Source organism: Diplotaxodon limnothrissa, linkage group LG9, assembly GCF_057381915.1.
Source record: "Diplotaxodon limnothrissa isolate DT_005_m linkage group LG9, D_limnothrissa_male_GT1.1, whole genome shotgun sequence".
Lineage (NCBI taxonomy): Eukaryota > Metazoa > Chordata > Actinopteri > Cichliformes > Cichlidae > Diplotaxodon > Diplotaxodon limnothrissa.
This window is the reverse complement of record NC_140604.1, coordinates 9,068,081-9,091,710: the sequence shown is the minus strand read 5'-3', so window position 1 is coordinate 9,091,710 and position 23,630 is coordinate 9,068,081. Positions and strand designations below refer to the sequence as shown.

The following is a 23,630-nucleotide window of genomic DNA, read 5'->3' as shown; positions in this document are numbered from 1 at the left end:
GAGCGGCTGAATAAGACCTTAAAATCCATGATTCGGAAGTTCATTAACGAGGATGAACGCAATTGGGATCACTGGCTAGACCCTCTGTTATTCGCAGTGCGGGAGGTGCCCCAGGCCTCCACGGGATTTTCTCCCTTTGAACTGCTGCTCGGCAGGAGGCCACGTGGGGTGCTCGACCTGATTAAAGAAAGCTGGGAGGACGGTCCGAGCCCCGCCAAAAATGAGATTCAGTACGTGTTGGACCTGAGAGCAAAACTCCACACTTTGGGGAGGTTGTCACGGGAGAATTTGCTCCAGGCTCAGCAGCGTCAGCAACGCCTGTATAACAGAGGGGCTAGACTCAGGCAATTTTCACCGGGGGATAAAGTGCTTGTGTTACTCCCTTCTTCCTGCTCGAAGTTGCTCGCCAAGTGGCAAGGTCCCTTTGTGGTCACACGGCGTGTCGGGGACGTGGACTATGAGGTCGCTCGGTCGGACAGGGGAGGAGCCGCGCAGATTTATCACCTCAATCTCCTCAAACAGTGGAGAGAGGCTGAAACCGCTTCTCTGGTGAGCCTGGTGAAGGAGAGAGATGAGTTGGGGCCTGAGGTGCCAAATTCTATCATTTCCACCTCCCTCCCTTGTGATGACCATCTCACACAGGCCCAGAGAGCGGACGTTGTCGCGTTGCAACAGCGCTTTGCGGACGTGTTCTCCCCCCTGCCCGGCCGGACGTCCCTCATCGAGCACCATTTCGTGACGCAGCCCGGCGTGACGGTGCGTTCACGGCCCTACAGGCTCCCGGAGCATAAGCGAAAAATCGTGCAGAGGGAATTGGCGGAAATGCTGAGGATGGGAGTAATAGATGAGTCGCACAGCGCCTGGTGTAGCCCCATCGTTCTGGTGGCGAAGAAGGATGGGTCTATACGGTTCTGTGTCGACTATCGCAGGGTGAACGAAGTGTCACGCTTTGATGCCTACCCCATGCCTCGGGTCGACGAGCTCCTGGACCGGTTAGGCACGGCCCGCTTTTTCACGACGCTGGACTTAACCAAGGGCTATTGGCAGATTCCCTTGTCTGCCGAGGCCAGGGAGAAAACGGCCTTCTCCACTCCGTACGGTTTGTACCAGTTCGTGACACTCCCGTTCGGCCTGTTCGGGGCCCCGGCCACTTTCCAGCGTCTCATGGACCGGGTACTGCGTCCGCACGCGGCGTATGCTGCCGCCTACCTGGATGACGTGATCATCCACAGCGACACCTGGGCGGAGCATGTGCTGCGGGTGGCCGCGGTCCTGGAGTCCCTGAGGGGGGCGGGGCTCACGGCCAATCCGAAGAAGTGCGCGGTTGGACGGAGGGAGGTGCAGTATCTGGGGTACCACCTGGGGGGCGGGCAGGTGTGGCCACAGGTGGAGAAGACGGCGGCTATCGCATCCTGCCCGCGCCCCAGGACGAAAAAGGAGGTGAGACGGTTCTTGGGGTTGGCGGGTTACTATCGTCGCTTTGTGCCGGGGTTTGCGCAGCTAACCAGCCCCCTGACCGATCTCACTCGAAAGGGTGCCCCGGATCTGGTCCAGTGGACGGGGCCGTGCCAGGCGGCGTTTGTGCGAGTGAAAAACGCTCTCTGTGGGGAGCCACTGCTTCACGCTCCTAACTTTTCCCTCCCGTTTGTTCTGCAGACTGACGCCTCGGACAGAGGGCTGGGAGCCGTTTTGTCTCAGCAGGTGAGGGGAGCTGACCGCCCTGTCCTGTACATCAGCCGGAAGCTAGCGGAGCGCAAGCGCCGGTACAGCACCGTGGAGAAGGAGTGCCTGGCCATCCGGTGGGCGGTCGGCTCCCTGCGCTATTACCTCCTGGGACGCTCATTCACCCTCTGTTCGGACCACGCCCCGCTGCAGTGGCTCCACCGCATGAAAGATGCCAACGCCCGGATCACCCGATGGTATCTGGCATTGCAGCCCTTTAAGTTCAAGGTGATCCATAGGCCGGGGGCACAGATGGCGGTGGCCGATTTCCTCTCTCGCTCGCGAGGGGGGGAGTTGGCTCGGCCGGACGGCTCCCCGGCCTCGAACGGGCGGTGGGGGTGTGTGGCGGGGGCGTGGCCCCGGGCGCAGCTGCCGGGGAGGAGTGGAGCAGAAGGCTCAACAGGGCGGCGCTGCGAGGCCGGTAAGAACAGCTGATGGTGTTTATGTACTGATGAGGTCTCCCTCCGCTGTGTTTATAGTGAGACGGGGAGGAGCGGCGAGGGGAGATCAGCTGGGCTCGTGAGCTGTCAGGCTGTGCGACTGAGTCAGCTGTCAAACAAACAAACCAATAAATGTGGAAATTGGCAGTACATACCTGCGTGTGCGTGTATTTGTGCCTGGTGTATTCCACAATTTGTCGCGGTCCGCTGTGACAGACCGTGCGGTGGTGTGAGTGGTGGACCCAGGTGCGAACACAAGTGAGCAGACGGGAGTGAACTTTAAACAAAAGCGAGCCTTTTATTGTGGCTGGTAACGCAAGAGAAACAAACAAGAATAAGGGCAGCACGAAAGCAATAACTAAACAGAAACCTAAACTGGGAATGAACTAAGGTAAGGCTATGACTTAGAATGCAACAGACCGGGCATGGAAACATGGAGGGTGGGAACACAGACGACGCGACACAGACTGTAAAAAACACAGAGACTAAATACACATGAGGGATGATCAGGGGAAGTGGCCACACATGGGAACGCAGCTGACACACATGAACTTAACGACAGGACAGGAGGAGTGAGCTGAATACACAGACAGTGAATGCAGGCCTTCAAAGTAAAACAGGAAACATGAGACATGAACCGGGGAGACGTAGTACAGGGGGAGGTGACATAACTGACAGCATGAACTTGACAGTACAAGACACACAGACATAACCACACGAAGGGCAAGGGAGACGTAATGCAAGGGTAACATAATTACAAAAAGGACTGGACTACCTTAAAGAACCTAAGCAAACAATAAACATCAAAATAGGTTAAGCATAACACACTGGGTCACACGACCCAGGACCATGACACAATTTCCTTTTTAGAATCATAGTTTTTAAGTTCTAGGCCTTTTTGTCAATTTTCAACCAATAAATCATTAAGTCGACCTTGAAGGTCTTGGTGTATGTGAGAAAAATTTTAATGGATTGTTAACATGACTCCACTCTACACCCCTACAAGGTTTTATCAGAATACATGTGCCAGTGCTGCCAAAAACAACCTCCTCGGCAGAGGTAATAAAATGAAGGTTGGAGTTGATGTTGAAGGATACGCTGGCATCATACCCCTACAAATATTACAGTTCTCTTTGATCAATAGTTGTTCTCTTCTGTGCACTGCAGCATAGTGATGTTAGGCTCATGACAGCATAGCCTTTTCCTAATCTGCACTGTTCAGGCAACACAGAGAACTGATCCAGAATCCGTAAAGGAATCAGAAGTTGGATCTGTAAGCATCAAGTATCAAGAATTCCTATCCTCCAGTTCAAAAGTTTCTGCTCTTAAAATCTTATGGCAGTTTCCAGATTCCGAATACACCGTAGTGCAGTCCAGTCTTTAGGAAGCTGGCCAGAGCTTTAGGGTAAAATCAGTTCTATGTATGCTACAGTTACACCATCGTCATTCTACTCCCGACTTGCAGCTGCCAGTCAATATCTTATTATCAAGCCTCATTGGCCTCGCTGTCAATATGACTGCTCTGCTGCCTGTGCCGATTAATGCCAAGGTGCCAATACCAGTTTGAGAGTTTTACGGAGAAATTCTCGAGTTTCCCCGTGCCAGCTGATGCTGATTAACTCCAAATCGTTACTGTTTTTTGTTAGATTCCTTTCAGGTCTCAAATGTGACACTTATCTTTCAGAGACAGGTATGAAAGTCAATATGTTTTGCCATTACACAGTACACACAACTGCTGATGCCAAGGAGCTTCATATTTTCCTTTGGGGAAAATAGCTAGTGTTAAATATAATACTGGCATTAGTGTAGTCCTCTGCTCTCCTGTGGTTCCCACTGGAGGGACCCAGACTGTTCATATAAAGAACAGAGCCACGCTGTAAGCCAGCAAGTGTCCCAGTAGCCTTCTAATAGCTCAGGCAGTGCAGAACCTTTACTTCACCTGTGCTTCACCTCTGCATCCTTCCTCCTCTGGCCACCAGCGATGGGAAAATAATTTCTCATGTGGGAGTTGCTGCGTGTTCAGAGTCCTGCTTGGCTTAATCTGCACTATGTCATACTGTAAGACTCTGCTCACTGTACAGATGTCGATCCAGATGAAGGGAAAAAAAGTTGAGGGCCAAGGTTTGTCTCCCTTAAGGTTACTTTATGTTTTTAGTGGATGACTGGAAGAGATTGAGCAAAAACAAAAGGAGAGAGAGATAAACAGTTCGCTCTTCATAAACGCTACAAGTTGACTTAAACTAGTTCACTTTCATAGGTCACATTTTAGAATTAAAAGAGGTATTTTTTTATATACACTATGGGTAATAGTATTTTACTACAGCTTAAGTAGTGCACAGGTATATTTGTCAATGTTCATACTGGGAATAACAACGTAACAATTGCACTCTACACATGAGTTACTGATCTGAACAGATCCAACTACAAAGATAAAATGGAGAAAAAAGGATTCAGTCAGTAGCTCTCTTGTGAATAATTTTGGATATTTCACTGCTGTTGTCTGAGTCATTGATGGCAGCATTCAGCATTTTAAAACTACAGCTCATGTGACCGTAGTGTGAGCACAGTCTATTACTGGATTCTGAAAAGTAGCTAAAAAGTGAAGCATGCTCTTCTTTACCAGAAGTGAACAAACAAATCATTGAAGACGACTAAGCTGCTTCTTACTCCCCAGGAAAGCTCAGCCGAGCACAGTTTTCCACACAAGTATCACCTTACTGTGCCACTTTAAATTATACGTGAGCAGCAGGAAAAAAAAATCACCAGCATATTACTGACGCAAATGTCTACATGACTCTTAACTTTAGCCAAGTCAGAATGGAGTGTAGTAAGCATCCCAGTTACCTGGTGCATAGGCTGAAGCTCAGGAAAAGTTTGAGCTCTGGGCGTCCAACCAACCAATCAGCCAGCTTGATGAGACACGAGGTTAACTTTGGTTGGCACACAGCTCCACCACAGTGTTGAGAAGCCCACTAATCATGCAAATAACTGCACTTTACTGATGCTGCAGAAAATTTGTCGATGTGATCTCAAACAGATGTGGACACACCTGCAGCGTGACTTGTTCTCTCCAGCTGCGCACCCCGTTATCCACTTATAAACTAATAAAGATTGATGGTGGATCAGGGATCGACCTCTAAAACTTTGTAGCCCCAATGGAAAGTTTGGGCACTCCTGCACACAAATCACCTTCTTTTAGTTGCAGACAAATACATTTGGGTCACTGTTCACAGACAACACAAGCTTTTTTCCAGTGATCGTGCTTTTTAGCATATTTATGTGTTGAAAACAGAAAGGTCAACTTCTTTCAGGAAGTTAATGAAAGTCCTTGAAGGGAAGCCAGGGAAGCTGTCACCTGCCCTGATGATAGATAGCAGGTTCATTATTATTATCATTCCCAGCTCTAGCACAGAGTTTTATGCCTTCACTAGAGCCATTTGTTGATTAATTAATCAGGTAATGTATGCTATCTGTGCTACAAAAGAGCCCACATATCACTCCCTTTGCCTCTGGGCTCTTTACGAAGCCACAAATTCGGGTCTCCTGTAGCACATTCGAAAGATTGCAATTCCAAAACAGGTGCTACCAAAAGAGAAGCCATTTGCACAAAGGTCCAGGCTGCTTTTAATGTAAAGTAGAATAATAAACATCCTTGAGGGAACCAGTCTCCCATTTCATGAATATATTTCCTTTCACTGGCCCTAAGTGAACCACGTCTGATGTAATCTTTTTTCAGCTTTTAGAGAAAGTTCTCAAACTGTCAAATAAAGAACAGCCATGGAAAAAAAAAAGTATAATAAACTTGGCACCATACCATCCCCAGCATCGTGGGGCTTGGAGCGCACAGAGCTTGATGTCTTCTCTGTCTGAAGTTAGAGGGGAGTGGTCAAAAAAACAAAAGCCCAGAGGGGACATCAGAAGCGATGTTGGTGTTTGTAATGCAAGAACGCAGAGTTTTGTTCCAATGGATCAATAAATTCCAGTCCTGTTTTTGTTAAATTTCTTCTCACGTCACACTTTTAAACTCCACTGAGCTTTGTGAAAGATGATTGACTGATGATTGGATTCATTTGTTTTATAGCTATTGTAAAAGTCTATACTGAGAAAACTATGACAAAAAAAAAAATGGCCAAATCACCAGCACAGCAACATGATGTCATGCCAGAGCAGACAGTGTGCCATGCATAGAGCTGCTGTGTGGTGTACAGATGTGCACTCCCTTGGTACCTTTCATCCTTCCATTGTGTACATGTTTTTCACTTCCTCCACGGCTTGCTGCACCACGGAGCAGGATATGACATCGTGCTCCCATAAAAACTGCATTTGCTGTTCCAGTCTCATCGTGAAGTTGCTCTTTTATCGTGTAATCCTGCGCAGTGATGAAGTCAGACGATGGAATCAGATATCAAAGCCATTTGAGACTGTGTGGTCCTGTAGATGTCCCCGTACTCCCCCGTCAGCTGTAAGCCTGCGATCTGTATCCTCTCCTCATCATTTTCTCACGCTCTGTCTTCAGACGCTCTCCACTCATTTGACTTGCCAAGTGCATAGCATATCTGACGAGAATCATGCTCTCAGCTTGTCCCTCACCTTGCCTCATATATGTCCAGACCAGTGTCTCACTCCTGTCATTAAATTGTAAAAGTTTGCATTGGCCAGAGTGTTAGAGATATCAGCCAGCTTTCCAGTTGTCCTGGTTGCACAGCTTTCAAACATCTAAACCACAGGTGTCAAACAGAAGGCTCTAAATATGTAGTTGAAGTTCTTTACACTGAGTGAAAGGGGAGCTTTCACTGGTCTGGCACACTTTTGATCACAGTGGGCCATATGTGTAATGTAATCAACTACAGAGGAAGAAAGTGGAAGCAGAGTTACTTTTTATACCATAGCTGAATCTTTTCTGCTGTGTTGTGTGGACAGTTGGTAGGGTGGGAATTGGTAAATGGTAAATGGCCTGCATTTGTATAGCGCTTTTCTAGTCCATAGGACCCCAAAGCGCTTTACACTACATTCAGTCATCCACCCATTCACACACACATTCACACACTGGCGATAGCAAGCTATCGCCAGTGTGTCGTCTTATCATTTGATATGTCTTGATGCACTCTGATTACATTCACATTATTCTTATTCTTCCAATAATGGATGGCTTCCCAAGGACGCTCCCTTTGAGCTGCTTCCCAAATATAAATCCAAACCTTTTCTCTTTTCCAGGTTTGGAAAGAACCGGAAGGACGAGCGGCTGGACGACAAGATGGAGAGGAGGAGCTCCACTAAATCCAAAGCAGAGGACATGCAGGCATCAGAAGAGGAGACCCAGCAGATGAGACTGGAACAAGAGAGGTGAGTACTCAAAGAGAGCTTCAGCACTGTAATGATTTCAGTCTAAACTGAACAAAGTGGGGAAGAAACACCCCCCCCCACTGTGATTACTGGAAAATTAGCAAACTACCCAATTAACAAAATGGCAGAGGCACAGTTGGGAAATTCTGGGAAAGCACTCTGATGTCAATTTGTGAAATGCCCTCCTTTCTTTTATATCAGTACATTAAATAGATCATTTATAGATTGTTGTTGCCTGTGCCATTCGGAGGCGCTGACCTCCTAATGGTGCTCTTAGGCCCCTGTGGATTTAGCATGATTGAATAGTGCTCATTGTAATAGCGAAATCGATGTAGCGCACCATTTGTCTTCCCCTGCAGCACGCCCAGGTTGTTAATCGCTCAAGAATACACTGTTCCTTTTCATCCTCCTCTTTTGGCCCTCTGTCCTCTTGTCCTCTGGCACCGTGGACGCCGGGATGTCCAAATGAACCGAGGCGAGGCGTCGGTTTTGCTTGCGTGCGCCTCATCCCTCACAGACGAGCCCCGTTTCATTCTCTTCTGGGGCTAGACCAGGGGTGGGCAAACTTTTTGATTCGTGGGCCACATTGAGTTCTAACATTTGACAAAGGGGCCGGAACCGGAGCAGATAGATGGCATGCTTTGAAAACATCACCTCATTGGGGGAAAAATACACATCTTGGGATATGGAGAAAACATGTGCTTTAATTTCCAATGAAAATGAAGAAAAGCATTACAATAAAATCTCTGACTTCGAAATGAGTCTTTAAAGACTGAAAATCAAATAAATGAACATTTTATTTTAAAGCACTGAAAGTTCTGTTATCCTTCAGGATATCACATCACTCTCCTCCTAACTCTTTTTTTTTTTCCCCCCAAAAACGGTAGGAGATGCAGATGTACTTGTCCTGTTCCTTTTATTCAATTTGTTTACCCGGTGCCAAAAGTCAACAACGACCAGTGCAAGAACAAAACAGTTGCAGCAAGTCAGTCTGTGAAGCGTTATATTTGATCTGCGCTCACTGTTCATTTTAACAACGTGCGTATCACGGTTGTTGGTCTCCTTTTTTAGCCAGCGCATCAAAGTCTGGAGTTAGTTTTGTTGTGGCGATTCTCAGGATGGATCTGAGGTGTAGGTCTGTTAACTTGGATCTGTGGCTGGCTTTGTTGATGTTCATGACGCTGAATGTAAAGCCAACATCATCTGCGCTTTTCGCCTTAGATTTGGAAACGCGGCATCATTGAGTGAAGCATAGAAGTCATTTAGTTTCAGAGAGCTGAACTTCTCTTTTAAGGCAGGGTCGATGAGTTCGAGCTGAAGCTCCTCTGGAGCTGTTTCGGGGTCTTGTAACAGAGGAAAGGCCAGTGACTTGTCAATTTTATCGAAATCCAAAAACCGACGGCAGAATTCTCCGTGCAGTGCATCCAGTGACTCACTGTATTTCTTTACTTTTGCTCCGGCCTCTTTCAGCGTGGCTAGTGTAGGAAAATGAGTGAATGACTTGTTCAAAATCTGCCTGGAGAATAAAGCCAGCTTGGATTTGAAGGCTTTCACGTTTGTGTGCATGTCATGCACAAACTGCTCCTTCCCCTGCAGTTTCACGTTGAGCTCATTCAAGTGTGAAAATACGTCCGTAGCAAACGCAAAGTCACACATCCAGCTCTTGTTGCTCAGCTCAGGAAATTCCTCAGTCTTCCCCTGCTGCTCCAAAAACCACGCCAATCTCCTCTTTGAGCTCCCACATTCGTTGAAACACTTTGCCCAAACTCAACCAGCGGACACGGGAGTGATAAAGCAGGTCCTGGTGATCCGCATCAGTTTCCTCCAGGAATGCAATGAACTGACGGTGCTGAAGTCCCCCTGCGCGTATGAAGTTGACAAGTTTCACCACAGGATTCACAACATGATTCAGCTGTAACACCGATTTACATAGAGATTCCTGGTGGAGGATGCAGTGGAGGAAAATGACATCCTGGTCAGGGTTTTCATCTTTCACTTTATTCTGGATTCTCCTCAGCAGGCCAACGTTTTTTCCCGTTAAATTCGGAGATCCATCTGTGGTGACGTTAACAAGCTTACTCCAGGGAAGCTTCATATTTTCGATGGCTGCAGACACCCGTTCAAACAAGTCCTCTCCCCGTGTTTGTCCTTTCAGAGACTCCATTGTCAAAAACTCCTCCGTTATTTCAAAGGTTTCGTTGATTCCTCGGATAAAAATAAGGAGCTGAGTAGTGTCTTTGACATCGTTGCTTTCATCCAGTGCTAAAGAATAAAAAGTGAATGACTTTTTGTTTAATATGCTGGTGATATCTTCATCTATTAGTTTGGCAAGTCACTGTCCACCGTGATAAACTGATTTTCTCAAATTTGTCTTTGGTCTCTGGGCACAAAATACCTGCTGTCTCTACCATACATTCTTTTAAAAACTCGCCCTCAGACAGTGGTTTGCTGGCCTTTGCTATTTTGAATGAAAGCATAAAACTGGCCTTGGTACTTGACTCTTGAATGGCAGTTTGACGGTGAAAAAAACTTTGCTGAGCCTTCAAATTAGCTGCCAACTTCTCAGCAGCAGCTTCCCGTTCTTTTGTTGAGAGCTTGCTAGCATAATTAGCGTGCTTTGTGGCAAAGTGACGGCTAATATTATACTCTTTAAAAACCGCCACAGTTTCTTGGCATATCAAGCAAACAGCAGATGATCGATATTCAGTGAAAAAATATTTAGCTGTCCACTCCTTTTTGAACACTCGACATTCTCTGTCCACTTTCATTTTCTTGGGTCCGCTCATCTTCATAGATGGTAGGTCACAGGGTAAAGTGCAAACGTGGAGTAATAGGCCTACGCTTCACCTCAAAAAAGGCAATATATCTAGAGTGCGCCATCTAGTGAGGAAACATCAGAATTGCAGGGGAAATAAAACATTAACAAGGTTAATTTATTAATTTTTTTTCAAGTTTGGCGGGCCGGATCAAAATGTTTAACGGGCCGCATGTGGCCCCCGGGCCGTAGTTTGCCCATGCCTGGGCTAGACAGTATTGGTGAAGAAAAAGACAGCTTGCTGCCTCCATTGTTCCCCGCCAGCCAAATGAACTCAATAATCAAACTGCCGTTGGTAATGGCAGCTAATTGAATAGAAACAATAGGACTTGATAGCGCTCGCTGTTGCAGCGAAGGAAGAGAAGGAGGGATGGCTGTCGAAAACACAAACAACTGCAAGCACACACACACGCACACACACACAAACACATACAAATGTCACAAAGGGCCCTCTTCTCAGCTGAAAGGAACATCTGGAGGCCTTGCTCAAAAAGCTGTAATGCATTTCTTGCTGGTATTCACCTATAAGTTGCAACGAAGGTCCTCTCTCCATTGAGGGTATGACCCCCCTCTGGCTGGTGGCCCAACACATTTCCATCAGCGTTCCCTGGAGACTGGTGGCTCTGGTGGTCCATCCAGATCTTTCTTCTTTGAGCAGCTCCCAGAGAGCTGTCATGCTAAGCAGCAGAATCGACACAGACACAGTGGGCACGAGATATGTGGAGCACATGCACTCCCGCACCTCCATCCAAACGCGTCCACGTTATTTAAATCTCGTCTTTCACAGCTGACGTTCTTTCTCCGCCGCTTTGTCTCGCCGTACATCCTCATTCCCCATCTTGTTTGTGTCCGTTCTGCATGTGTGCGCTCCCAGCCCTGCTTCCTCTGCAGGAGAGCAGCCTAATTCTTTCCTTTTGTACCTGTTCCCAAATCCCATCACTCAGCCAGACCAGGATTGTCCCTCAGTTAATGGAAAGGGGATCCTGAGGGAAATTGTGGTGGGCAATAATAAACCAACCTGCCACGGAGCCAAGTCGATATTCAAAGCACCGGGGTTCAGCAGGGTGACGGCTCAGAAATCCATTACTTCTTGTATTTTCTGGTAGCGCTACTGTATTACACTCCTGAGGTGCTACATTTGATTGTCGTAGCTCTAACGTGTACAGCTCGTGCTGTGATTGATTGCTCTGCTGACACAGAGACGCGGCGTTCCAGAGGGCTTTTATGAAATTATGGATCAGAACTCACCGGGCTTCCCAAGCTGGCAATCGTCAACCGGCACAGCACGTCACCGCGACCCGGGATGGGCCGCGGCCAGACTCCCAGCTCAGCTGACATTCGCTGTCATTAATTGGAGCAGACAGTTGTGACAGGGGCTTTTAGTGATTCAAAATAGGAGTCATTGAAGAGGTGAAACAGATTAATTCATAAAGCCTGTCCCCTTTTTACCCTGCAGTAAGGTAGCCATGGTCATATATTTAAAACTCTGACCTTGATGTGATTCATGCAGTGTATTCTTGGCCCGTGCTTCCTCGCTGATACAATCCATTTATTTTGCATAAAGCCGTTCTCCTCCATTGATATCTTGTCAGCCACTTATAGACTGAAAATGATGGAGAAGAGAGTACATAAAATTTAGACTCCATTACATCCACAGTGCGCCGGACCCACTTGATGAAGAGCAGGATTTGTTTTGCAAAAAAAAATCTGGCAGATTGGATACAGCTCGTGTGATTGGCTGCTTCATGTCCCATCATTATAACCTGTGGTCCGGCTGATATAAATCCATGTTCAGCTCAGCAGAGGCGGCCATTATTCTTTTTTGCTTTGTTTTTTTGAGCCACTGGACAGCGCCTAAGACAGCTCTATCTGATTGGCTCCTATGGAGAGGACCGTGAAAATACCCAGCACTCTGATTGGATCCCGGGCGTCTGTGGTTCTCATTCATGGAGACAGCTGTGGGGGAGCGAGGCGTGACAGAGAAAGAAGCATGGTTGTGGTGGTGCTGATGGAGCTTCTATCAGTCTCTGTGTTATCGCTGCACGTGTTCGCCCCGAAACTATGTTTCCTTGGCCAAAGTGTGGGAAGTGCACAAAGCCAACCTGACAATGGTCTTCCTTCATTTTTCTCTTGGACTCAACTCCATTGTCGTCTGTCTTTCTCTGCAGCTGCTGATTATGATGTCCATTCTTTCTTATCTGCTTGGCTCCGCATGGCTTCTAATCAGCAGCCAGCACTCCAGCGCCACTCTCCTTGTTCCCGCTCCCCACAACACAGCAGAAACTATCTCTCTTTTTTCTTTCCTCTTCTTTTTTTTCTTTCCTGGACAATGACCTGCTTCCTGTTGTTTGTTGTTACACTTCCTGCTGAGTCTCACCAAACAAAAACCTGACCCGCGCTTCTGAAATAGTCAGCACAATTCACTTCTGACAGCAAACGGCAAATCCAAGTCTTTTATTTAACAAATGAAACGTCTTTTTATAATTTTGCTCAGCTTAAAGATACTTTGTCCCACTGAATGAAGATCCTAGACTTTAAAGTTCTTCTTTTCCTTCCCAGTGATCACAGTACCAGTGATATTGTTCCATTTTGTCGAACCACCTAATTATTTCAGTATCCTATTCGAGTCTCATTTGCATAGCGAGTTCAAAGGAAGCTCCAACCGGGTTGATTGGGATGGGTGATTACTTTTGTAATTATATTGATACCTACAGCAAGTTAATCCGATTATTAGCGCTGCAAATCAGGACCGCGGAACTCGAACAATTATCTCTGTGATTGCGCTACTATGTCGCGGGCCAAGTGTCAACAGAAAAGCTGCGCTATCAGAGCTTTGCGCTTCTGCGCAGGCAGCTGCGAGCAGAGTCACTTACCGCGCTTTGATTAGATTCAGATGTATGCTGCACTCCGTCTGCACTTCAGAATAATAGAACACGTTTTTGATGAGGGAGTATTGAAAAAAAAATCTATTCAAGGCGGCTGGATGCGAAAGTAAGATGGCAAATGCATTCTGTTTCATCCGCCGTGGTAACAATGCATATTGAAGAGGCATGGTTTCGAAACTTCCAAGCGTGCTGACTTCAAAATGAATGTAGGAGAGTAAAGACGCCCCCCACCACCAGCACCGCCGCCGCCGCCTCTTCCCATCTCCTCCTTGTGTCCTTTGGGGTAGATTAAAGATTGACAAACATATGGAGAAGGAGTCTGCTCGCTTTGTTGGTCCAAACAACAGCAAGTGCAGGATTAACAATGAGATTCACTCAGCTCGGAAGAGAAAGGACTCGAGCTGACATGTTGCCACCAGTTCACACCAGGACTCTCCTCCAGCGACACGAAGAGTTCAAGTAATTGCTTCACGCGGCCCTCTTTTCTCGCTGTTCAGCTAATAGTAACGGCGTCATTACAAATCCAGCTTTAGTTGGCGCGAGCATGCGGTTTGACAAGGAGAATAACAGAGAGAAAGCTGAAATGTTAAAGGGAGAGCGGCGTCATCTGGCTGACACATAATTTTGCTGAAGACACGGTCAGTCAGTGGATTAGGGGCTGAACTTTAACTGCCCTGAAAGCCTCCCCGCATTAGACTGTCTAGACTGTCTGTTCACCAGCAGGAAATGCCTTTCCACTCCACCGTTATGAAGTAAGCAGGCATCGCATTTAATTTAAGAGGTACAAAAATACAGAGGCACTCCTGGGATGGGCAAATTGTCGCTTCTTCTTTAGTTTCAACAGTATGCTTGGAATAAAAATCCAGCCGGAGAAGTAGAGCTTGAATCGTGTCCTTGGCGTGCCAACTATAAAAATGTAGTATGTGGAAAGAGGAGACGAGAGGAGATGGCCTGGTAATTGGGGCTGTAATAATGTGATAGTAATAATGTGTTTAGTGTGGGCAGCACTTTCCTCAGTGTTAACATGCCGGGCCATTAATTGGCTAATGGAGTATATACGGTGCAGTGCAGGGGTGGCCTCTGAGGAGAAGGCAGGGGGAATGAGAGGACCTGGAAGTGGAGCAGCAGTCACAGGTTGCCCACAAAGAATGCAGTTAGCAGGTGTGTGAGGTTTCGGGGCTAATGAGCATATTAGAGAGCAGAAAAACGGCTTCTAAATTCCAACACAGTTTCCTGTGGTTGTGGTTATATCAAGACTTGTTCAGCTTTCGACTTGCACCACGATGGCTCCCTGATCTTTATGTGACCTTTATGTGACCTTTATTGCAGTTATTTTTTGAATTGCTCAGCTATACTCTGAGCAAATAGTCTCTATGTCATGAGTTACAAAAAGCCAGTTTTTGTACTTCTGCAGTCGGCAGACGTTTACCGCAACTAAGCGTAGATTAGCGCAATTTCATGAACACAGCAGCTCAGAGTTGTTCACACTTGTTCAGGTTTGACACCAACAATAGATGGAAGCAATCTGAGAAACACAGGAGAGAAGAGAACAATCTAGAAGAGTATTTATAGATGCCATTTGAGCAGCTGCAGTATTGTACACCACGTTCTTGTACATGGAATGATAATTCACGAGAAGAGTTTACAGATAACAACTACAGCACAGGAGTTGTGTTCTTCGTTCTTGTTTCTACTCCATATTTTGGAGTTTTTGTAGAAATGAAACTTTTTCACGTACTGTGTGACGAATGCTCATTTTTATACTAATGGGTCGAATTATTTGAGACTTGTTCGGTTTTGAGTACCAATGGAAGTCCTCTGATGCGTCTGTGATGGTTTTGCCTGGAAAGTTAAAGGTTTTTGCGACTGTAGATTGAGAATTGTGTTTTCAGCCATTTTGCATGAAATATAAATAAACACAGGTGTTCCTCATTGCAGGAGGTTCTGTTTTGTTTAGTACAGAGCCTCAATTAGTGTGATTAGTAACAGCTGTGTATTTCTAATATATCATGTCAAAATGGCTCCGCTGTAATAGCGTTGGGGAAAATATTGTATTTTGCATGGTGATATTTTATCGATACAAGGATATCGATAAAATATCACCATGCATCTATTGATACAGACGCAATATATGGATACTTTACTAAATACATTAAAATAATAATATCCGGGAATGTTACAAACAAAAGGGCTCATCTCATCCACCACCACCCGAGAAAATGTTCGCTGACAAACATCCAAATCAGAAAATCCTAAAAGAGGACATGCTCTTCCACACATACACACATGCATACATACATCCCGACATATATACAAGCACCGGCTGTCAGCTGATTGTTTTTAGTGATATTCCTATAGAACTAGAAATGTGCTTGACAATCTCATTTTGTAGCAAAAAAATAAAACTGAAGTGAGATAATTTTCTTTTATTAGATCAAACACATACTGACAAAGTTTAATCTCGAGGACATAATTTGCTGTTGGGGAAAAAAGCAATAAATCACAATATATGTTAGCACAATACTCAGCATATCACAAAATGTCGCTGTAATGTCACATCGTGGGTGAAGTATTGTGATAATATTATGTTGTGGGATGTCTCTATGGTAAAAGAGGTTTGCGTAAGACATTTCACTCGAAGCTTCAAATTTCAAACACACGCATGCGCGCGCACACACACACACACACACACACACACACACACACACACACACACACACACACACACACACACACACACACGCCTGTCAGTGTCTCGTTCCGGTTCATTCTCCTGGTTTTGCAAATATTTCCCAACATTTTTTGATGTTATTCCATCAAGTAGTTGTTGAAGTATTTGAGTGTTTTTGCAGTGCTGGATGACACTGCAGCAGCAGAAACTGGAGACACATCAGTGTGTTTAAAGTTCATAATTCAAAATGTATATTAACGCACATTTTACATCTGCTACATTTCCAGTAGTCACGTTTCAAATCTCAGCTTGGCACAGAGAAAAGCCGCTGCCACCTGGCCACAGATGAAAACACCGCGTCACAACCCAGCCTTTTTCTGTCTGACATCCAAAAGATTAGTCTTGCTTTGACAGCAGAGCAACAGGTTTGGATTGCTGATATGTTTTCTCCTAAAACACGCAAACAAATCTTTTCTACAACCAGACGAGCCGTGGCTTTGCTCATGAAAAATTAAGCATTAGATATGCTGAAATGAAAGCCTTTTTTTTTTTTGAACACATTTTTATTACATAAAAGCAACAAAGTTACAACACAGAATGCAGATGTAATAAAGCCAGTGGCGGAAGCAGCATGACTCATAATTTTGCAGTTTTTTGCTTGTTAAGATCGTCTTATTGAAATGCACCTATTAGCCTTATCCATGCCGGACTCCTGAGGCCTGGAGGAGAAGTCTCTCTCTTTTAGCTTGATGTCGCCAGTCTAGCCCCGGCCATTATCTCATCCCAAATGTCAATATTGCCGTTTTCATGAATCTGATTAGTCCATAAAATGCCAGAGGGTCTTGAGATCCCAGTGGACTTCCGTGAACCTGTGGTAACATCATTGTCTGGTCCTTCCTGGCAGAGATCTGACATCACTTTAGCCAGATGGCAGGTGAAAAGGCTTCTGGGATTTAGTGTCTTTTTTTTCTTTCCCCCCCTTGTTGGACTTTCTGACAACTACACACAGCTAAGCCGATCATTTCCATTGTTTACCTCGTACAGAGCCATGCAAAAATACACCAAACTAGCTTCGGGGCTTTATAGATGACTGCACATCATGCAACATTGCATCAGGACTCCATCAAAATCTCATTCTGCAGATAATGCTGAGAAAATGGGATTTTGGACAGCTAAAAATAAACAAGGCGGTCTACGGGTTGGAAGAGGGAATTGGGTTAATCCAGCACTGAAAAATGGTGATTGTTTGAAATGTGATTACTGTTATTAAAATACACACACATGAGATGGAGACTTCTGTGGGGGGTGTGGGGGTTCTAGTTCCTTTCAAAACCTGCCAATCATCTGCGAGGAGCCGCAGTTGGGGATCAGAGGTCGGTTATGACCTGAGGTAAGAGGGAGATGTAGCACGGGTGGGAGGTAGCGTGCTTGTGTCCGTGCGTGTGTGGATGAGCGAGTTACCCTGCAGCACATACAACATCTGGAACCAGTGAGCAGTGCAGAGACTGCTGCCAGGGTCACCACAGTGGGAGGTGCCCCCCCTCCTTCCTCCTCCTCCTGCTGTCCTCACCCCTTTTCCTCTCTTCGCCTCACTGTACATCCCTCTTCTCCCACAAAGCAAGCTCTCCTCCCTCCCGTGCAGCACCCTGACTGAGCCTTGTTAGTTGCAGACAGACGGGCATTCACATGGAACCCCTCTCTGACACAGGAAAGCCCCGTGAAAGGGGCTGCTCTGTGGAAGTGATCCTGCGGAGAGCAGCCGCATGGAGGGGAAGGAAGGGGCAGGAAGGACGTAGATGAGGCCTAACTGTTTCCCTCCTACCTTATTTTGTTAGAGGGCCGAGAGAAGAAAGCCACGTTAGAGGTTTACCTCTGAGAATCTCCTCCTTATATATGATCAATATGTGAAAGTTTGCTGTAAGCTGCGTTGCTTTATCTCATTACTTCCTTATTATATATGTATGATACATTTCAGCTTCAGAAGCAGAATTAATTATTATTTGCATATCTCGAAATAACCTTTTTAGATAACTCAAAACTACTAAATCCTTAAAATATTATACCATTAATCTGGCTTTTTTTTGTTGTGTTTGTGCACACTAATTCAGAACTCCTGCCTGACATTTCCCCTTCATTGTGTTCCTGACAGAATACAGGCCAAGACGCGGGAACTCCGTGAGAAGCAGGCAAAAGAGAGAGAGTACGCAGAGATCCAAGATGTCGTCAGCCGCACCTTCAGCTCAGACGAGGACCACACTTACGCCGGCATTGGATCGCTGTGCTCATCAATAGACAGCAGCACCATAGACCCCTACAGCCACCCCTACCATCTCCCCCAGAGTCCTCTGAACCCGCATCCTCCTTCCCTGAACCTTCAAGACAACGGTCCTCCCCTGGAGGCGCTGTACGCCCAGGTCAACAAGCCTCGCAATGGACGCCCCGCAGCTCCAGACAGGTAAAGGATGCCCCAAAAAGCAGTGCTTTTTTAAACTCTATACCTTTCTTGTTCATTCAAACGACACTAACTAGCATTGCGCCTTTGCATCAGTGTAGTTGCTTTACACCTCATCTATAATTTATACACAGTAATGTGATTGTATTTGTTCGCTTCTACTTGTCGTGGGTGACTCGTACTTTGCAGAAAAACAATGGATTTCACACGAGGTTTCACTGCACGCTCCGTCCCACAAGACATTCCTCCCGTGCAAGCACCTAGGTGAAAGAATAACAGCAGATTATCAGTAATTCTCCATGTGTTACAATTCCACATCAAGCAGTTGCACTTTTTTTTCTTTCCATTACTCTTGGATCACAGGTAATACTCCATGACTTCTCACATCCCTTTCCAGACAGGCACATTATACCGGCTTTCGAGGGAAGTCTGCTTTAATATAAATATTTGATGTGAAGACAATGCCATGTTTGATATTACTCTTTTAATAGGTGCCAAAAATCCAGTGTGAAGCCAGTGTTGCCCTCCCATCGTGTGTGTGTGTTTTAATTTGTTGCTGTGATTCAAAAGTAGAGTGCTTTTCTTTCTTTCTTTTCTGTTTATTTTTTAAATTTAAAGAAGAGAAGGCCTTGTGGGACAAAGCACGCAGTAAACCCCCCTGTGAAATTCATTGTAAATAAAAGTGGTTAAATATAGTTTGCCAGCTCAAAAAAATGCTCGTTTTTCAGCTCAGTTGTACTGTGTTTTTAGCAATCGAGAATTCTCACCAGTCAGTGTGGTCACATTAGGAGCCTGCTATTCTCATGGTCTCCCATAACCTTAGGGCGCTGGATAATTCCCACATCCTGTGATTGACAGCTGTCACTTGGGGGCACGTGACCTTTCACTTCTAGGCACGTATGTGTTAACAGGGGACGTATGTGTTAACTGGGGATCCAACGTAATCACAAATCACTATGGCATATCATGGAAATGTAACTAGACGTAGCCTTAACACATCCTGCAACTACTGTGAGTATGTTACATTCCTCCTGTGTGTTTCAGGCTACTTTTGCACTGCGTTTTTTTGAATGGATCAATGGGATCAATTATTAGAGAGAATTGTCGTAGCTCACAAGTGGATAGTTTCAGAATAGATGTGAAGGAATGTACACAGAAGTAAAAAAAACTGCAACAAAGGGTGGCATCTCGGGAGGGGAAAAAACCCAGAAATCCCAGCATTTTATTTGATCCTCTGGTGGCTAGCACTGCATATAAAACACTGGGACACGACCACAAGGTAGTTAACAAGAAAGCACAAAGCACAAGCATCGTTGCTCGCCTAGGTTACGTCATAGGCTCAACCAAGAGTTGCAGCTAAATCAGCTTTTAGTGTTGGAGGAGGCTGAACCAACTCCCTGTGTGTGTCTATGTGTTTAAGGAGGAAGATCCTCTGTCAGTAGAGATGATGAAGTTGTCTGTTTCCTGTGATCGCTGAATTAATCCATTTACCAAAACATCCATAGGTATGGATAAAAGCCACTGATTCATATTTTTAAAGTCAAGGTCATGTCTGCACGTTTCTACAGGTAGTGTTTTTGTAGTCATAGCAACTGCAAACTTCTTATGGAGGAACTGATGGTGAATAAAGAATGTTTGATTGGTTTTCAGCAGCTGTGTGTAGTCAGATCACAACATGCTGGTCAGTGATGCACTCCAGACGCTCTGTGCAGGGATACAGTGTGAAAGCCTTAGTGTGAGACAACCATGTGAACGACTTAACTGCCAGAAAAGGACATTTAACCATCAATCTGCTTATTGATCATCTCGGAGAAAGCAACAGTTTCCCTGTATGATGGGTCTGATTGTCAACTCTTCTGTCTTTTCTTCTTCCTTTCTCTTGTTATAGCTGTGTTTCGGACACATCTTTACATGTTTCTCTCAGCATCTAATGCCTACATAGTGGTGCATGTTAATCATAAATCCAAGCTTACAGTAAGTTTGGGGTCTGAGCCTTGAGTACTGATAGCACAGTATGGATTTTCTTCTATGTAGGGATGGGATTAGGCGTCGCAAATGTTGTGAATTGATTGGAAATGTGCACTCCATGTTCAACAGCGCGTTTGTGTTTTGCACCTCTTGCTGTTTTGCATATCTTGTGTATTCCAGCCAAAGCATGTAATATTTGCCTTTCTGCCTTTGAGAATAATAATATTCTCTGGTTCTTATTTCGCTCAGAGGCTTTCTATTTGCAATTTGAAAGAAAAAAAAGAGCTAGCAACACATCTGCATTTCAAGACTCCTGTCACTTGTCTATCATAACAAACATAAACAGTAATTTGCATTTCTAAATTAAACTTAATGGAACTTTCATTGTCAAGAATAGGGCGCAGACACAACAGAATTTACAATCATTTCTGACTAATCCATGTATCGAGGCAGCGAGATTGGAGTGAGAACTTTTGATTTACCTTGCAGTTATATGACTTACACTTTCTTTCTTCACTTTTTAATCCTGACACTTGCTTCTTATTTTGGAGCATCGGCAGCGATGACATGAAGTTCGTGTATGAGGTGAAGAAAAAAAAAAGGAAAGAAAAGTTGAATATTGTTCATTGAGCTCGGCTCATTCGCGGATGTCAGTTTTCAGTATGAAAGAGAAGAATGAGCAGCATTTAACCCTGACCTGGATACTGTTACTTCCTTCTGAGGAGGCCCAGGAGAAACACTGTGATCAAAGCGACAGATTAAGGATCCTGTTTTACTCGGTTGTTTGAGTGATACTCTGACAGAGTTGAGGTCTGCGGTTAGAACTGCTATATAAAAAAACGTGTCATTGCCTTTTAACCTGATCAATTTCTACCACATGACCCTGTGCACTTCATAACAAAAAGCATCTGTAGTGTGCAACAGTATACACTGTCTAAAAAGTAAACACATTTATTGCATGTCATGCCAAAAATGCATGTTGCATAAGAACATTTTAAAACAAGCAGTTTATTTGTGACCAGCAAATAAATACCGGCAAGTAAATAATATTATATGTGATTAATACGATGTCAGAACTCCTGATTTTCATATGATCACTAGAAGCAAGGCACGGTTGCATAAATCTTGTCAGGAACCAAGAAAAGAGAATTAGGTTAATATTAGCTAAGACCATATGTGCCAATCAAAATAAAGCCTACAAAACAAAACATATTAAATACTCAACAGAGACAGAGAACTTGTATATGAACCTGCCTTAGCCGATTAGTTTTCTTTCTTCCTTCACTCATTTGCGTAGCTTTGAAACAATCCTCATGCGTCCAGCAGTCGAAGTTCCCACTTGTCTGTTTAACATCATCTCAGAACTTTCGTTAATCAAATTCAGTTCCATTCAGTTTTATTCATATAGCACACAATCAAAACAACAGGCCTCAAGGCTCTTGCAATGTAAAGACCCTACAGTAATACAGAGAAAACCCCAACAATCTGAGAGCACATGCCCAAGAGCAAGCACTCGGTGACAAAGGGAATGAAGAACTCCCTATTAACAGGAAGAAACCTTCAGCATAACCAGGTTCAGGGAGGGGTGGCTATCCACTGCAATCTGTTGGAGGTGAGCGGAGGGAGACGAGAAAAAGTGGTGTATAAATACACAAAGATTCAAAAGAGGTGAATGGAGAAGAAACACTCATTACAGCAAAATACGTTTAATTAGATGGAAAATCTTTCTTTAGCTTCAGTAAACTAAGCAGAGCTGCTTAGTGGCCCTTTGGTTTGGTTTTGGGCGGTGGTCCTTTTCAGAGGAGGTGGGGTCCAGCTGCTTGCAGATCAGATCCTGTTTTCTGTAGATTTTGGTTTTGCATCTGTGACTCACTTTTACTTCTTGTTTTTACATACAAGTGCTTTCATTTAATGCCTTAATTCACCCGTGACTCTGGGCAGCTAACAAAGCTGCATACTTGTTTATCTACTACAGTTCATAAGACGAGGCCACAGCTGGAAAAATAGCCTGGGTATGCTCCCCTCTCTCTAATAGACCTTTGGTAATGGAGCTCTAATAGGAAGGTCACTGTGACTGTAAAGCTGGAATGAGTCAGACCTGAGCCTATAAAACCCTTAGAGATACGAGGACCCCTGGTCGGTGTGGGCGTCCAGAGATCCCGCCCGTGCTGTCGTATCAAGTTTTACTGTTCCTCCGTGAGATCACCGTACAACAAGAGCTCATTTGACAATTTATTACTTACCTCCATGTTATTAGAACTGGCAGCTCCAGTGCTGTTTTGACAATGCTGTCAGACTCAGTAAAACTGAAGGGCACCAATAGACAGCTGGGATTTAATTATGTTCAGTTTTGTTAACGCCTTATATAAAGTAAAGGTAAATATCATTTGTCACACTGCACACAGAGTAAATTGCACTTGCTCTGTTACGGAGCTTACATGAGAGTGAGGCAGACGTAAACACCCGAACAGCGTTTCCTTTTAAGTTTGTTTCGTTTCACCTTATTAAAAAAAAAAAAGGTAAGACCTAGCAAAATGGAGTGACCTCATTTCTTGACAGGCGGTTAACAAGTCAACCCTTCCATCTGCCAAAAATGGTTTGGGTGACTGGGACTGGATGCCGCGTTTCAGAACGACAACCTGACAGGTGCCAGGCTCCACGGGGTTTTTGGGAAGCGGGCGTCAAACAAAGCATCACCTTTGAGAGTGCAATTTGATTGACTGCTGCTCCGATTACCCAGTTGACTTTCTAAAGCCTCTTAGAGCACGGGCAAGACAGAGTCAGGGAGACACAGAAGAAGAGGCGGTGGCGGTGGCGGTGGCAGCGACGGCGGGTGGAGAAACGATACGGAGCTCACGGCGCTCAGCTGTGCAAAGCCCTTGAAGTCCTCTGCAACTCAGCAGCTCTGCAGAGTTTGGCAAGCAAGCAGCGAAGAGAGGAAAACAACCCAAAGAAACACTCAGCGCCGTGTTTTTCTCCTCGCTCTCGCCGCACTGAAACTCAGTCAAATCCTCCACTTTGCATGGTCGTGAAATTGAATTATGAGGCTGCTAATGCATTTTCTGCTGCTGATAAAAAGGTCAGGCTTTTCATCTCAAAGGAACATTTTCTGAGCATCCCCCCATCATCGCCTCGTGATTCTGCCCAAAGATGTTGACTTTTAAGGTGGGAAACGTTGAGACCCCCCCCGCCAAGTTGGTTCATAACCACAGGGCAGTGGAGCTGTTATCCTCCCAATCGTTCCTTATTACCCCTGTCATTGTCTTCAGATGAGGAACCACAACAGTCACATTCCAACACAGATGCACAATCTTCAGTTGTGTTACGTGCTGTA

At 45.2% G+C, this 23,630-nt stretch overlaps 1 protein-coding gene and 1 pseudogene across 1 annotated transcript in view; one reads left to right on the top strand and one right to left on the bottom strand.

The window, feature by feature from the left end:
• The window catches only part of LOC146625084 (partitioning defective 3 homolog), a 359,232-nt gene that overhangs the window by 266,533 nt on the left and 69,069 nt on the right, over positions 1–23,630 (top strand). The window contains exons 20-21 of the mRNA XM_085362620.1: positions 7,377–7,505; positions 18,026–18,331. Of these exons, the coding sequence (XP_085218746.1) occupies positions 7,377–7,505; positions 18,026–18,331 (435 nt within the window). The remainder of the gene's footprint in view (positions 1–7,376; positions 7,506–18,025; positions 18,332–23,630) is intronic.
• LOC146625085 (general transcription factor II-I repeat domain-containing protein 2A-like) lies at positions 8,679–9,669 on the bottom strand (annotated as a pseudogene).